Source organism: Rhinoraja longicauda, unplaced genomic scaffold, assembly GCF_053455715.1.
Source record: "Rhinoraja longicauda isolate Sanriku21f unplaced genomic scaffold, sRhiLon1.1 Scf000049, whole genome shotgun sequence".
Taxonomy (NCBI): Eukaryota; Metazoa; Chordata; class Chondrichthyes; order Rajiformes; family Arhynchobatidae; genus Rhinoraja; species Rhinoraja longicauda.
In genome coordinates, this window is record NW_027601267.1 from 821,404 (window position 1) to 838,766 (window position 17,363).

General features: G+C 43.4%; 1 protein-coding gene across 1 annotated transcript in view; it reads left to right on the forward strand.

Annotated features, from left to right (window-relative positions):
- The window catches only part of LOC144612500 (integrator complex subunit 6-like), a 78,856-nt gene that overhangs the window by 34,907 nt on the left and 26,586 nt on the right, over positions 1–17,363 (forward strand). The window contains exons 7-11 of the mRNA XM_078432078.1: positions 5,067–5,230; positions 10,626–10,778; positions 12,719–12,851; positions 15,446–15,540; positions 17,026–17,139. Coding sequence (XP_078288204.1) covers positions 5,067–5,230; positions 10,626–10,778; positions 12,719–12,851; positions 15,446–15,540; positions 17,026–17,139 — 659 coding nt within the window. The remainder of the gene's footprint in view (positions 1–5,066; positions 5,231–10,625; positions 10,779–12,718; positions 12,852–15,445; positions 15,541–17,025; positions 17,140–17,363) is intronic.

The window sequence follows — 17,363 nt, forward strand, 5'->3', positions numbered from 1 at the left end:
CATTGAACTGGCCGACCCCTGTGAGGAGCTGGTTCAGGGCGTCCCACTCTTTGCGGGGCATGTCCGAGCCGGGTGGGGCTGTGGTGTTTGGTGCGACAGTGAATTGAGGTTGCGATGTCTGTTTCCATCTGGTTCTCCATGCTCCTAGTATGTTGAATCTGGAGCCACAGAGGGTCGCCGCGTGATGAGATGACAGGCGTTGAGGTTCCAGTTGCTGTGAATCCTGGGCGAGGTGGTGCAAAGGATGTTTGGAGTCCGATGGGGCCATGCACACCAGCCTATGAGTGAAGAATTCTCTGCGAAACTTGGCAGGTGCGATACCTGCAAGCACCGGCAGGAGATCCGTCGGAGTAGGGCGTAGGCAGCCGATGATAATCTGCATGGTGTTGTTGAGGGTGGCGACTAGCTTGCCAGTATGAGCGCTGCGGCACCATGCTGGGGTGGCGTACTCAGCGCCGCTGTACACGAGTGCAAGAGCACTGGTTCGGAGAGTAGATGTCCTGGCGCCCCATGATGATCCAGCCAAGCCAGTCAGGAGGTTGTTCCGTGCCGAGACTTTAGCACGGTGAGCTTCAAGGTGTTGCTTGTAGGTCAGCTGCCGATCTAGTTTCACCTCGAGGTATGTAGGAAATGGGTTGTAGGGTAGGGGTGACCAATTGAGGGTGAAGGTAAGCTGGCGTTGAGCTTCCTTGTTGTTCAGGTGAAATGCCGTTGTGGTGGTTTTTGCCCCACTCAGTTTTAGTCTCCAGGTCTTAAAGTAGCCTGCGACAAGTTCCATATCCGTTGAGAGCACATCCTCCCCATTTGACCAACTCCTGTCCGAGTGCAGTAGGGCCAGGTCATCTGCGTATCCATACTGGCGCGAGGTTGTGCTTGGCAGATCGCTGATATAGAGATTGAAGAGCATGGCGTGTAAGAAAATTACTGCAGATGCTGGTACAAATCGAAGGTATTCACAAAATACTGGAGTAACTCAGCAGGTCAGGCAGCATCTCAGGAGAGAAGGAATGGGTGACGTTTCGGGTCGAAACCCTTCTTCAGCATGGCAGTGGGGGAAAAAAGGCAGGAAAAAACAATTAGAAAACAAATTCATGGTACCACTTACGCTACCCAGTTTCACCTTATGCAAGGTGATAGCATGCAAGGCATGTGATAGCATCCCAGCTGTTGAGAATTTTTGTTTGTGAAGCCATCTTAGTCGGGAATTGGCTCTCTGCTCTCAGAGTCATAGAGTGATACAGTGTGGAAACAGGCCCTTCGACCCAACTCGCCCATACCGGCCAACAATGTCCCAGCTACCCTAGTCCCACTTGCCTGCGCTTGGTCCATAACCCTCCAAACCTGTCCTATCCATATACCTGTCCAACTGTTTCTTAAACTATGGGATATTCCCAGCCTCAACTACCTCTTCTGGCAGCTTGTTCCATAAACCCACCACCCTCTGTGTGGAAAAAGTTACCCCTCGAATTCCTATTAAATTGTTTCCCCTTGAACTTGAACCTATGTCCTCTGGTCCTCGATTCCCCTACTCTGGGTAAAAGACTCTGTGCATCTACCCGATCTATTCCTCTCATGATTTTGTATACCTCTATAAGATCTTCCCTCATCCTCCTACGCTCCATGGAATAGAGACCCAGCCTACTCAATCTCTCCCTATAGCTCACACCCTCAAGTCCTGGCAACGTCCTCGTAAATCTTTTTTGAACTCTTTCAAGATTGACAATTTTGTTCCTATAACATGGAGCCCATAACTGAACACAATATTCTAAATGCGGTCTCTTGTTGGTGTTTGAGGTTGTATCTGGACATGCTGTGTCTCTGGATTGCCAGTTCTAAATTCTGCAGATATTACCCTTGTCAGATTATGGATATTCTGGCTCATCTGAGGTTTCTGTGTTTTTTTCAGAACATGGGTTTCCAAAGCTAGAGGGTGACAGTTTAAAGTGAGAGGGGAAAGATTAAAAAAGGACTGAGAGGCAAGTTTTCACAGAGGGTGTGGTGTATGGAGCATATTGCCAGAGGAAGTGGAAGAGATGGGTGTACAGATACATTGTTAAAAAGATATTTAAGACAGGCTCATACATAAAAGATCTTTAGGTGAATATATGGGCTAATTGCAGGCAAATGGGACTAGCGCAGGGAGACACCTTGGTGAGCATGGACAAGTTGAGCTGAAGAAATTGTGGACGCAGTGGTGATCATTTTCCAATGTTCAATAGATTCAGGATCAGTTCCTGTGGATTGGAGGGTAGCTAATGTTATCCCACTTTTTAAGAAAGAAGGGAGTGTGAAAACGGGAAATTATAGACCAGTTAACCTAACATATGTGGTAGGGAAGATGCTGGAGTCAATTATAAAAGAAGAAATTGTTGAACATTTGGATAGCGGTAACAGGATCATTACGAGTCAGCATGGATTTACGAAGGGGAAATCATGCTTGACTAATCTTCTGGAATTTTTTCAAGATGTAACTAGGAAAATGGACAAGGAAGATCCAGTGGATGTAGTGTACCTGGACTTTCAGAAAGCCTTTGATAAGGTCCCACATAGGAGATTAGTGGGCAAGGTTAGAGCACAAGGTTAGAAAATTGGTTGGCAGACAGGAAACAAAGAGTAGGGTTAAACGGGTCCCTTTCAGAATGGCAGGCAGTGACTACACTCAGTACTGGGACCGCAGCTATTTACAATATACATTAATGGCCTAGATGAAGGGATTAAAAGTAACATTGGCAAATTTGCGGATGACAAAGCTGGGTGGCAGTGTGAACTGTGAGGAGGATGCGATGAGGATGCGTGGGCACATGCATGGCAGATGCAGTTTAATGTGGATAAATGTGAGGTTATCCACTTTGGTGGAAAGAATAGGAAGGCAAATTACTATCTGAATGGTGTCAAGTTAGGAAATGGGGAAGTACAAAGAGATCTGGGGGTCCTTGTACATCAGTCACAAAGTTAGCATGCAGGTACAGCAGGCAGTGAAGAAAGCTAATAGCATGTTGGCCTTTATGACAAGAGGAGTTGAGTATAGGAGCAAAGACGTCCTTCGCCAGTTGTACAGGGCTCTAGTCAGACCGCACCTGGAGTACTGTGTGCAGTTTTGGTCTCCAAATTTGAGGAAGGATATTCTTGCTATTGAGGACGTGCAGCGTAGGTTCACTCGGTTAATTCCCGGAATGGCGGACCTGTCGTATGTTGAAAGACTGGAGCGACTAGGCTTGTTTACGCTGGAATTTAGAAGGATGAGAGGGGATCTTATTGAAACATATAAGATTATTAAGGGATTGTACACATTAGAGGCAGTAAACAAGTTCCCAATGTTGGGGAAGTCTAGAACCAGGGGCCACAGTTTATGAATAAGGGGTAGGCCATTTAGAACGGAGATGAGGAGAAAACATTTTCAGTCAGAGAGTTGTAAATCTGTGGAATTCTCTGCCTCAGAAGGCAGTGGAGGCCAATTCTCTGGATACTTTCAAGGGAGTGCTAGATAGAGCTCTTAAAGATAGCAGAGTCAGGGGGTGAAGGCAGGAACGGGGTACTGATTGTGAATGATCAGCCATGATCGCATTGAATGGCGGTGCTGGCTCGAAGGGCCGAATGGCCTACTCCTGCGCCTATTGTCTATTGTAAGAGCCTTTTTCCATTGTTGCGTAACTATTTCCTGCCCAAAGAATCTGAAGCCACCCTCCTGTCACTGCAATATCCCGATCGCTATCTATTTCGAAAGTTCAATCATCTTGCCATAAAGTCCAATGTGCCATTTAACTACTTAACCACTTGCTCCACCTGTCTGTTATTTTCTCAGTTTGTGTTCAGTACCTGGATATCATTCAATTCCAATCTCTTCTTTCATTTAGAAGATATTTTTTACATTACCCAGTGATCAACTTCATTAGTTATTTGTGTAGGAAGGAACTGCAGAGACTGGTTTTAACCGAAGATTTTCACAAAATGCTGGAGTAACCCAGCGGGTCAGACAGCATCTCTGAAGAAAATGTCACCTATTCCTTTTCTCCAGAGGTGCTATCTGGCCTGCTGAATTACTCCACGTTTTCATGTATATCTTCAATAGTTATTTCTTGGCTGTGATGCAGTCTGCAGCATTCTGACCTGAAAGATGCTATGGAAAAGCAAATTCAGATTAGTTTAACATAAACACCAATGCAATGAAATGAAGCAAGTTGATAATGTAGTATTACATTTCATATATGATGTTTAGTGAATGAGAAGTGAGATTACAATTGGCAGCAACGACTGTAGCTATTTTTCAGGTTAGAATTCCCTTTTTTTATGTAACTGCTTGGGTTGTCTCATGATTTGCGCATTGGGTTGAATAATTTAGCCTTTGACTATTTTCCTATTGGGCCTACAGTCAGGCTGTTGGAGTATTTTCAAAAAGTAACCTCTTGATCTACTATCATTATGGTGATTCTGCTTCCACAGCCTTGATATTCAAGTGTTTCTTGAATTGAATTAAGTACGCAGAATTTGGCTAAAGCCTTGTGGATCTCAGCATGGTTGATGGCATCAACATCTCCCCAGCTCAGGGCACTTTAGATCATAGTACACTTTTTTGAAAAATATTATAACTAATCTGCTTGCAATAATATTAAGTTTGCCATGTCATTTCAATAGGACACTAAAAACAAAGGAGATCAGAAACCATCATAAAGAGAAAAGAAGGGCTTTTGCTTTGCTATGCATTTCTTCAGGGAATAACTGAGGGTTGAAGGGTCTACACAGAAGGTTCTGATGAAAACTAGATACCTAAACATCATTTCATCTTGCCAGCATCCAGTAATATCTGGTTTGGGTTTTATTTCTTCAGTATGTGTTTGCAGTGTGTTTGCTCAGGTGGAAACTTGTTGATTTAATGCATCAATTAATAACCGAGATTTTCTGTAACACAAAGTAGACCTTGCTCATTTTAGGAATCTCTCGCTTTTAAGTATTTCTGCGAAGAGCTATCTAATCCTTGTGTCTCCACCTAATCCTTTGATCTGACATGAAAGGCATTTTCGGTTGGTCATCCAGTGGACAGTTCCTGTTCCTTCTGCTCTTTATTTCAGATGGTATTGTTGAATCACCTCGAGCAACTACTTTATTTACCCCTCAAGTGTGGCATAGCTGTCACAAGTTGATATATGTGCGACCTAACCCTAAGACGGGCGTACCAGTTGGGCACTGGCCAATTCCTGAATCGTTTTGGCCAGATCAAAATTCTCCAACGTTGGTGAGTATTGGTAACTAAGATGATGATTTTTTTTAAAAGGCTCTTTCCTGCTTTGCCTAATCAATGTTTTATTTTCAAATTAATTACTTGAGCATAGTTGACACACAAACGGCTTAAAAGAAAAAAAAAAGTTAAGGTTATACAACTGTCTTTACTCAAAATGATTAAAGATTCCAGTGAACATCCTTGATTGTGGATGATCAGCCATGATCACAGTGAATCGCCTCCTCCTGCACCCATTTTCTATGTTTCTATGTAATATATAACAGTGAAAAACAATTAAGAATAATGTGAACTTCCAATTGCATTTAGAAAATATTGATGATTGGAGCCATTTCAGAATGTACAATTAGCTGTTGAAATTTAAAGACAGGACTGAGCAGAATGTAATTATTGATAAAATGATAGAATAATATGTGGAAATTTTGGGTTTAGTACTGCCAGTATTAGGTTTCTATGAATTTCTGACTTTCATGGTTGGAATGTGAAAGGTGAAGCAGTTTTTATATTTCAGATACATCTAGATGGTGTGTAAGGCTATGGAACAAGTGCTGGTAAATGGCATTAGTACACATGGGTGCTTTATGGTCAACATAGACATAATGGGCCAAAGGTCCCGTTTGAGCAAAAACCACGATGTTGGAGGAACTCTGAGTCAATCAGCATCTGTGGATGCACAGGGATGGTCGGTGTTTCAGATTGAGACATAGCCAAGACGATTAATGAAGGCAGAACCATGGATGTTCTGTACATGACCTAAGCAAGGCCTTTAAGATTCCTCATGGGAGGCTGCTCTGGAAGGTTTGATAACATAGGATCCAGGAAACACTAGCTAACTAGATACAGAATTCACTTGATGATAGTAAGAAGGCGGTGTTCATGCAAGGTTGTTTTTCAATTTGTAGACCTTTGACTATTGGGGTGCCTCAGGGATCTGTGCTAGGCCTATTGCTGTTTGTCATCTATATTAATAATTTGGATGAGAACATAGAAGGCATTATTCGTAAGTTTGCAGATGACAGTAAAAGAGATCTTTATTAAGGAATGGCTGATGTAGTTTCATTCAATCATTTTGGGATGTCAAATCGGGGCCGGATCTTTCCAGTGAATGGCAGGGCCCTAGAGTGTATAGGTAGCCCAGAGGGATCTAGATATACAGGTACATAGTTTCTTGAAAGTGGTGTCACAGGTAGATGGAGTGGTCAAGACGTTTTTGGAATTTAATAGGAATCTGAGGGGCATTTTTTAGAGTGTGGAAGGTATATGGAACGAGCTGCCAGAGAAGGTAGTTGAGGCAGGTATAATTACATTTAAAAGACATTTGGACACGTACTTGGATAGAAAAGATATACAGATATGGGCCAAATGTAGTCAAATGGGACTAGCTGAGATTGGGGATTTTGGTTGGCATGAGAAAGTTTGGCCTGTTTTCGTGCTCTATGACTCCACAGAGTTGCCTGGGAGATGTTGTGGGGCTGGAGCTGCGAAGAAACAGGCTGATCTAGGTGAGGAGAGATTGATGAGCAGATGGAGTGATGTGGGGGCTGAGTGGGTTGGCTGTGTGGATGACAAGCAAATGGAATCAACGGGTGAAAAGAAAGAAAATGGGTCATGGAGTGGGGTGGATGGGAAGGAAGATATGGGTGTGGGAGATCTTTGGTTGGTCAGAGGAGAGAGAATGGAACAGAGGGATTGCAGGTTACCTGAAAGTGGAGTATTCAATGTTCATGTCATTGGGCTGTAGACTACCCAGGTGGAATATGAGGTTAGACACAAGTGCTGGAGCAACTCAGCGGGTCAGGCAGCATCTCTGCAGAAAAAGGATGAATGACGATTCGGGTCGGGACCCTTCTTCAATGAGGTGCTGTTCCTATAGTTTTCATTTGTCCTTAGCCTGCCAGTGGAGGCGGCCGAGGGCAGACAGATTAGAATGGGGTGGGAATAATGTGGCTTGCAATCAGGAACACAAGATCTCCATTATGGACAGAGCAGAGGTACTTGGTCTCGACAATGTAGATGACTCAGCATTGAAAACACCAAATGCTATTGAAGTTGGAGGAGCTGCAGGTGAATCCATTATTCAGCTCAAAGGGTTATGTGGGTCCCTGGATGGTGGTGAGGGAGATCTCGGCGCACGTGTTGCACCTCCTCTGGCTGCAGGGAAAAGTGTCGGGTGGGGGAGGAATGAGCAAACTAGGGAGCCATGGAGAGAGGGGTTTATAGACAATAGGTGCAGGAGTAGGCCATTTGGCCCTTTGAGCCAGCACCACCATTCATTGTGATCATGGCTGATCATTCGTAATTAGTACCCCGTTCCTGCCTTCTCCCCATACCCCCTGACCCCGCTATCTTTAAGAGCTCTATCTAGCTCTCTCTTGAAAGCATCCAGAGAATTGGCCTCCACTGCCTTCTGAGGCAGAGAATTCCACAGATTCACAACTCTCTGACTGAAAAGGTTTTTCCTCATCTCCGTTCTAAATGGCCTACCCCTTATTCTTAAACTGTGGCCCCTGGTTCTGGACTCCCCCAACATTGGGAACATGTTTCCTGCCTCAAATGTGTCCAATCCCTTAATAATCTTATATGTTTCAATAAGATCCCCTCTCATCCTTCTAAATTCCAGCGTATACAAGCCTAGTCGCCCCAGTCTTTCAACATACAACAGTCCCACCATTCCGGGAATTAACCTAGTGAACCTATGCTGCACGCCCTCAATAGATTTAGTTTAGAGATTTAGTTTAAAGCTTTAGTTTAGAAGTTTAGATTTAGTTTAGAGATGCAGCGCGGAAACAGGCCCTTTGGCCCACCGGTTCCGCGCCGACCAGCGATCCCTGCATATTAACACTATCCTACACACACTAGGGACAATTTTTACATTTACCAAGTCAATTAACCTACAAAACGAATATTTCTTTGGAGTGTGGGAGGAAACTGAAGATCTCGGAGAAAACCCACGCAGGTCACGGGGAGAACGTACAAACTCCGTACAGACAGCACCCGTAGTTGGGATCAAACCCGTGTCTCCGGCGCTGCATTTGCTGTAAGGCAGCAACTATACCACAGTGCCACCAGCCTGTGGAAAACAGAAATAGCGTTTTCCTGTTGAAAACAAAAATAGTGGGGAGGAGAAGATGTGGTAGGTGGTCCGATTGTGTTGCAGCTGGCAGGACTGACAATGAATCTAATGTTGGATGGAGTGCCCGATGAGGTGTAAGATCAAGGAAACTCTGCCTCTGCTCTATCTGGTGGGAGGCAGGGTGAGGGCAGAAATCAAGGAAATGGATGATGGGTGTGAGGGTTTCATCAACCATATTCGAGAGGAAGCTATATTTCCTGTAAAAAGAAGTTGTTTTGAAGTTCTGGAGTGGACAGCCTTGTGTCGAGAACAGATGGTGCAGAGATGGAGAAAGGAATGGCATCCTTACAAGAGACAGTGTGGGAGTAGGTCTAGTCTAGGTAGCAGTGGAAATCAGGTGATTTACAGTAGAATGTCAGTGGATAGAAATGGGAGATTCAGAAAGGGGAGAGAGGTGTCAGAAATAATCTAAGTGAATTTGAGGGTGGGGTGGAACTCTGTCAAAGTTTATATATTTGCGCATTGCAGGAAGTAGCACCAATGCAATCATTCATATGGCTGAGAAAGAATGGAGGAGTGGTGCCAGTTTCGGTTTGGAACAAGTGCTGCTCTACAAGGTCAATGACAAGGCAAGCTTAGCCATGGCCATTCCAGTACCCATGTCCACACCTTTGGTTTGTGGAAAGTGAGAAGCATCAAACAAGAAATTGTTCTGTGTGCGAATAGGCTTTGCCAGGTGGAGGAGAGTGTTCAAGGTGAATTTGTTGGATTCTTGTTCAAGAAATAAACAAAGGGTCCTAAGGTCGTCTTGATGGAGGTGGAAGCGTATAGAAACATAGAAACATAGAGGTGCAGGAAGGGGCCATTACCGCCATTCATTGTGATCATGGCTGATCATCTACAATTAGTAACCTGTGCCTACCTTCTCCCCATACCCCTTGATTCCACTAGCCCCTAGAGCTCTATCTAACTCTCTTATAAATTTATCCAGTGAATTGGCCTCCACTGCCTTCCGTGGCAGAGAATTCCACAAATTCACAACTCCCTGGATGAAAACGTTTTTTGTCGTCTCAGTTTTAAATGGCCTCCCCTTTATTCTTAGACTGTGGCCTCTGGCTCTGGACTCCCCCAACATCGGGAACATTTTTCTGCATCTAGCTTGTCCAGTCCTTTTATAATTTTATATGTTTCTAAAAGATCCCCCCTCATCCGTCTAAATTCCAGTAAACGTCCCTGGGAAAGATGGTGAATGGAAGCACAAAGGGACTGGACGTTAAAATGGTAGAATATGCAAGGAGTCCACCAAGACCTGTTTCTGTGCTGTGACTCAGTGATGCAATGACCCACCTGTGGTAAAACTAGGTAATTGAAATCATAAGTGGAACAATAAAATACATCACAAGAACAGGCCCTTCTCCCCACATTTTCTGTCCTGTACATGACACCAGATTAAACTAGTCCCTTCTGCCTGTACACAATCCTGATCCTTCCATTCCTTTCATATCCACGTGCCGATCTAAAAACCACTTAAATGCCACTAACGTATCTCCTTCCACCACCACCCATGGGTGCATGTTTCAGGCATTTATCACTTTGTAAAATTAAAAACCTTGTTGCCAAACACATCTCTTTTTAACTTCCCCCCCCTAACCTGACCTAAATACTATGCTATTTAGTATTTGACTTTTTCATCCTGTGAAAAAGGTTCTGACTTGTCAACCCCTATCTATACATCTCATAATTGTATAAACGTCTATCAGGTTTCCCCATAGCCTCTGATGTTTCCAGACAAAACAATCCAAGTTTGTCAATGCCTCCTAATATCTAATGACCTCTCATCTAGGCAACATAATGGTGAATCTCTTCTGCACCCTCCAATGTGTGTACAACTCAAAAGCTAATGCATATAAACGTAGACGTGATGGTGGACCATTGTCAGGGACTAGGAGGCTGAAAAGCCCAATAAAGGAGAGTAAACAAGCAAGTAATATGAAAACAAACAGCAGAATTTTCTATGGATATGTAAAAAGGGAGTAGAAAGTATGGGATCTCTGGAGATTGAGAATTAATAACAGAAACAAGGCAATGGCAGATATTTAAAACAATACTTCGGTTGTCTTCAAGAATTCTGGCTTTTGGGATACTATTCTGGTAATTTAATTCAATGTAGATTCATCGAGTTTTACAGCACAAGCGCAGGCATTTTAGCGCACCCCATCCTCCGATGTGAATCCCATTCAGCTTCACTTGGTCTATATCCTTTTGTTCATCTACAACAGAAATAGGTAAACGCTAATCATACCTGTGTTTGATCCTCAGCCTCCACGTGCTGCTCATCCTGTGGTAAGGTTCTCCTGTGCTGATTGTGATCCAATGGTCATTGATAAATTACCCTTTGACAAATACGAACTTGAACCTTCACCTTTGACCCAGTACATTCTAGAGCGCAAATCTCCTCACGCCTGCTGGCAGGTAAGTGCATTACTGCAGCAGTGACTTTATTCTGTATTTATGACTATGGATGTTTCCTTTAGGCCATTCTCATATTTATTCTTCCTGCAATATTGACAGGGAGTGGAATGCTGTCTGCTATACAACTGCAGAGAGCTCAGGTGGGTGACATACATCTACATATACCATGCTGGTAGAGTCCACACTGTTGTTAAAACATCCATTCAAGACTATCTTCACCTCATCAAACTGACTCTTTTGCAGTTCCAGGTGCTACTTTGTTTGAAGAGGAACAAGGCGCTCTCCAAATATCCTGACAAATATATATTCCCAGAGCAACATGTAGAAGTGTTTTTAGACACAAAATGCTGAAGTAACTCGGTGGAACAGGCATCATCTCTGGAGAAGAGAGAACCCATTCCTTCTCTCCAGAGACACTGCCTGTCCTGCTGAGTTACTCCAGCATTTTGTGTATCTTCGGTTTAAACCAGCATCTGCAGTTCTTTCCTACATATGTAGAAGTATTTATCTTGCCATTTATATCATTGATGTGTGCGAGAGTGTTGCATACATTAAATGGCTTAATTACAATCTCTCTTGTTACATTTTGTTGAAGATGGTCCTTGACTTCCCAGTCTACTATTATTGTAGCCATTGTGCACAGCATCCAGTGTATGGGATGGGTCTACCCTGCCATCAAGTATTTCTCAACCCCAAACACCAGCACCATAAAGTCCGCTTTTGCCCCATAATATTAATTGCATGGACAGCTTGTAGATTGTAGGAATTTGCTTGAAGATGGGTTCGGCAACCATGCTACTGTGTCCAGCTGAATCTGATCTTGGCTCAAGTTCAGATCCAGATTCACCTCCAAAACGTGGATGTTTACTGTTCTCAAGGGGATGTATACATTTGGAGTAAAGTGAGACAGATCTCTATTGACACAGACTGAAGCTGGAACAAGCACAGTGATAACATTGTTTTGCCATGCCCTCCTTCTTAGATGTCACTTTTATTAGAGACAGATCGGTCGGTGTGCATGAACTGGATTTGGTGGGCATAAGGCAAATGCCTTGGCATGGGATTGGAAGATCTTTTGCCTTGAAGAGAAGGGTGCAAACGTGTTGCCTTTTTGGGGTGAAATGTTTTTCTGAATGACTATCAAGATAAAACTTTTTAAATCTGTTTATCTGCAGTAAGTGTTTTACATTATTTGCATTGCTGCATTATAACAGTCTCCAGTCAGGGGTAGACTGGCATTTTTTACAGTTGGAGCCCATGCCAGGGGGCCACCTCTGATAGCTGCTCTGTCAGATTTCAGCACAAAACTCTCAGACCACTGTCTTCAACCATGCTCATTTCAGTGAAAATCGGGTTGTCATTCTTTCCTGTTTATGGGGCCACCTCTGATAGCTGCTCTGTCAGATTTCAGCACAAAACTCTCAGACCACTGTCTTCAACCATGCTCATTTCAGTGAAAATCGGGTTGCCATTCTTTCCTGCTTATGTGATTCAAGACTGAACAATGTGATTAATTCTTTAACAATAGTAACCTTCAGGGACAATTAGGGCTGGTTTAAATGCCGATTCTCTAAATGTGAATTAAATTGGTTGATTTGATTTGGCTGTAGGATAATGAAAGCATCTCATCTGGAGGAAGGCACCAAAGAATCAAGTATCCTGAAATAAATCAGCCTGAAATTACTGAACCTTATTCAAAAACAGTGATAAACACTATGATTGCATTAGTTGTGCAAACAATGGAGTCATTCAGTACAATGTGAGGCCATTCATTTCATTGTTCTGTATCAGCTATTTGAAATTAATTTGACTTCCCTGTTCTTTCCTCGTGACCGTGTAAATTTTTATCTTCGTTTACTATTCCTTTCAAATAACACCATTACTTCATTGTATAAAGCTGTACATTACTTTATTGATTTTCTTTAAAACATTTTTCCCAGGTGTTTGTGAGCAGTAGTGGAAAATACAGTGACCTGGGACATCCATTTGGTTACCTCAAAGCAAGCACAACGTTAACCTGTGTGAATCTCTTTGTAATGCCTTACAACTACCCAGTACTTCTCCCACAGCTAGGTATGTTCATACTTAGCATCAACTATTGGATTGTAAACGTAAAACTGTCAGCAAAGAATTTTAATAAAATATTTATGGTTGCTGTAGATTTATTTATTGTGCATTTTAACAGAGAAACATAGAAAAATAAAATAGGTGCAGGAGTAGGCCATTTGGGGCGTGGCTGTGTTCTGCAGCTGCGGCTCACCGGCAGTCTCTCCGTTTTTTTTTGTTGTGTTTTTTAGTCAATGTTGATGTTAAATGTACGTTTTGTTTTATTTTTAATTCTGTGTATGTAGGGGGGTGGTGGGGGGGTTGGGGGAAACCTTTTTTTAAATCTCCTCCTCAACGGAGATGCGACCTTTACCGTGTCGTATCTCCGTTCGCGCTACGGCCTAACATCGTGGAGTCGGCGGCCTCCAGCTGGGATCGACCTCGAAGACTCCGGTCGCAGGGCCTGGACTTACCATCTCGGAGGCTTCGGCCGTGGGCCCTGCAGACCGCAACATCTGGAGTTCGCAGGTCCCTGGCTGGCGACCGGCTTTTGGGAGCTCCAGCCGTAGCAGCTTCGACCGCCCCGAAGCACGAGGCACGATCAACCCGCCCGCAGGCCCTTCATCACCCTGCGTGGCTCGGCCGCAGCACTTTACATCGCCCGGTGGGGGCTCAGGACTCTCATCGCCCTGCGTGGCTCGGCCGCGGCATTTTCCATCGCCCGGTGGGGGCTCAGAACTTTCATCGGCCTGCTCGGCTCGACCCTGGGACTTTCCATCGCCCGGTGGGGGCTCAGAACTTTCATCGGCCTGCTCGGCTCGACCCTGGGACTTTCCATCGCCCGGTGGGGGCTTCAAGGGGTTGGGAGCCTCGATCGCCTCGTGGCGCCACGGGAGAAGAACGAGGAGGAGATAAGACTTTGCCTTCCATCACAGTGAGGGTATGCCTAGAGCAATCACTGTGATGGCTGTTTTGTGTAAAAAATTGTATCTGTGTGTCTTGTGTTCTTTAATGTCTACTGCCGGACCCTGACGTGAGAGGACGCTGGCGTTGATTATTCGCCGCTTTTCCGTCAGGATAGTTTGTCTGTTTGTCTGTTTGTTTCTATGTTAATTGTATTTGTAAAGCGCTTTGTGCATGTGTTAAGGCGCTATATAAAATAAATATATTATTATTATTATTATTATTTGATCCTTCGAGCCAGCATTGCCATTCATTGTGATCATGGCTGATCATCCACAATCAGTAACCCTTGCCTGCCTTCTCCCCTTATTCCTTGATTCCGCTAGCCTATCGAACTCTTTTACATTCATCCAGTAAATTGGCCTCTACTGCCTTCTGTGGCAGAGAATTCCACAAATTCACAACTCTGGGTGAAAAAGTTTTTTCTCATCTCAGTTTTAAATGGCCTCCCCTTTATTCTTAGACTGTGGCCTCTGGTTCTGGACTCGCCCAACATTGGGAACATTTTTCCTGCATCTAGCTTTATACATTTCTATAAGATCCCCTTTCATCCTTCTAAATACCAGTGAATACAAGGCCAATCTTTCCTCAGATGACAGTCCCGCTATCCCGGGGATTAACCTCGTGAACCTACGCTGCACTGCCTCAATAGCAAGGATGTCCTTCCTCAAATTGGGAGACCAAAACTGCACACAATACTCTAGATGTAGTCTCACCAGGGCCCTGTGCTGCAGAAGGACCTCTTCTATACTCAAATACTCTCGTAATGAAGGCCAACATGCCATAATTTATATATTATTTGTTTTTGTGCATTTGTCAGACTTTATGTGCCTGCGAGCAAGATTTTCATTGTACCTGTAACTCAATGTATTTGTGCTAATGACACAATCGATTTGACTGGCACAGGTGATACAACATGGCAAAAAGATCAAATGCGATCACTTTGAACGGCGTATGTGAATACACTAGTATGGATTGGGAATTAGTTAACAGAAAATAGTGAAAGAAATGCATGGATCCTTTTTACTGTACGAGTGCTGCAGTGGGCAGTGTGTGGGTCCTAGTTATACATAATATCAATCCATGATTTTAATAAGGAAATTAACATTTTGAAATCTGCAGATGAGGCAATACTAGGGGTGGAAGGAAATGGGGGGGAAAATGTGATCAGTGAGGAGGATAGAGGTTCCAATATGAATTTTGACAATTTGTGCGAGTAGGCAAATGCTTGCACGATGCAGTATAATGTGAATAATGTTGAGGTGGTTTGCTTTGGCTCTAAAGTGTAAGGCAGATAGTGATGGACTAGGAAAGCGGGAGGCACACAGGACCTGGTACATCACACACTGAATTACAATATTTAAATGACGTTTGGACAGGTGCATGGATAGTAAAAATTATGGGGGATATTAGCCAAACACAGGCGAATGAGACTAGCTCGGGGAAACATCTTGGTTGGAATGGATGAATTGGTCTGAAGGGCCTGTTTCTGTGCTTATAACTTTGACTCTCAATGATAATTCATCTTGTAACATCTTTGCCATCAAGCCACATCTTTGTTGATTAAACTATGCCAACTGTTGTTTGATTGAATTAACCACAGCTGCTTTCATATAATCTATATTGAGGTTAATTAATCAGATTATCATTCTCAACAGATGATTTGTTCAAAGTTCATAAACTAAAACCAAATCTGAAGTGGCGCCAAACCTTTGATAATTACTTGAAGATCATGCCTCCCTACTACATGTTGGTATGTAGTAAATGCTGAAAAGCTGAGCTTTTGCTGTTATCTGTTATAGCAATGATCAATGCTTTGTTGCTAGTGTTGGTTTAGGGTTGATAGAATGTCATGTGTGGATCAGTACTCGTGATGTTTGTGCAGGGCTGTTGAATAATGTCAATGGAGTGTGGAGCTATCACATCGAACATTACATGCGTTGCAGTATTTATGTTAGAATGTTAAAAGTGGATTCCAACGTAATATATCTAGGAATATAATGGGACAGTAGGAGGTTATTTCAGGAAATTGTGCCTTTGTTGCCTTCACGTACTTAATAACTGTTCCTGCACCTACTTTAAAACTGCTACTTTATTTCTATTGCTTTGCTGTTCCTATCAAAAAGAATAATTGAATCTTACAGCTTGGAAAGGGCTATTTGGTCCAACATCTACGATAACCACCACCACCATCCCCAGTAGCTGTTCCAGGCACTCGCCACACTCTGTTTTAAAAATAAAACATGTCCCATGCATCTACTTTAAACTTTGCCCCTCTCATCTTAAAGCTATGGCCTCTAGCATTTGATTTTTCCACCCCGGGCAAAGAGTGCTAACTGTCTACCCTGTCGCTGCCTCATAATTTTATATACTTCTATCAGGTCGCCCCGCAACTTCCGCCATTCTGGTGAAAATAATCCAAGTCTATCCATTCTCTCCCCTAATTCTGGTGAACCTCCTCTGAACTTTTTCCAAAGCCTCCACATCCTCCCTGTAGTGTGACCGTACTGCACTCTATATTCCAAATGTGGCAAACCAAAATATTATAAATTGGTACCAATGGCTGGAGATTTGAGGTGTTGCACTTGGCCGTGAGATCGGGAGTAATTTCTTCATTCAGAAGTTACTGAACCTGTGGAACATACTACCACAAGAGACAGTGGTGACCAATTCATTAAATACATTCAAGAGGATTGCTTAAAGGGATGAGGGATATGGGAAAAGCATGGGGAGAGGGACTGAAGTGGTTGATCAACCTTGATGATATTGAATCACCATTCAACAGAGCTGAAGGACAAATAACCTCTTGGTTTCTATGTTTATTACTTCACTGTAATGCATTGAGGTGACTTGTTCTCAACATTACCACCATCCTGACTTGCTCTCTAATAAGTTGTTGCTCTGTTGTAGTGTTAGAGCCTACACCGTTTAGCTATTTCAGAATACTGAGAGCTGAGGGTTAAAGTATGCCCAGTTGGTCATTAAACCCTCCCCATGCTGCATGCAGCTGGCCCTAGAAACCCACTGCCACAGTGGGCCACAGCCTGTGTCACTTGGACTGTGGGCTCCCCATCCTGCACAATTGTGACAAATGCCAAGCAATTAATGTTGCATGATTTTAAAAAGCTTATTAGAAAATGTTAGCTATTTGTGATAATTAACCAAATCATACAAAGATGATTTAGATAATTTGTCATCCTCTCTTCTCATGCTTTGTTCTTGCATGTATGGTTTGCAGCCATTGAAAAAAGCATTACGAATGATGGGAGCTCCCAACTTAATCAGCGATAACAGCATGGATTGTGGACTCAGTTACAGTGTTATTTCTTACCTCAAGAAACTTAGCCAACAGGTAAATGCTTTCTCTGTGTTTGGCATGGGGCAAGCTGCCGCAGGACATTGCAAAAGTTGGCCCCATCAGCCGGGCCATGGTAAAGGTTATTTGTGTGCTGTGGGCATGGGGAGGCAAGGTATTGGGGCAGGTAGTAGTGGCGCGACCAGCATGGTATACTGTTACACTGACAGTATTTGAAAGTTACAGGGCCAGTAACTGATCTGAACTGCAATTGACCTCAG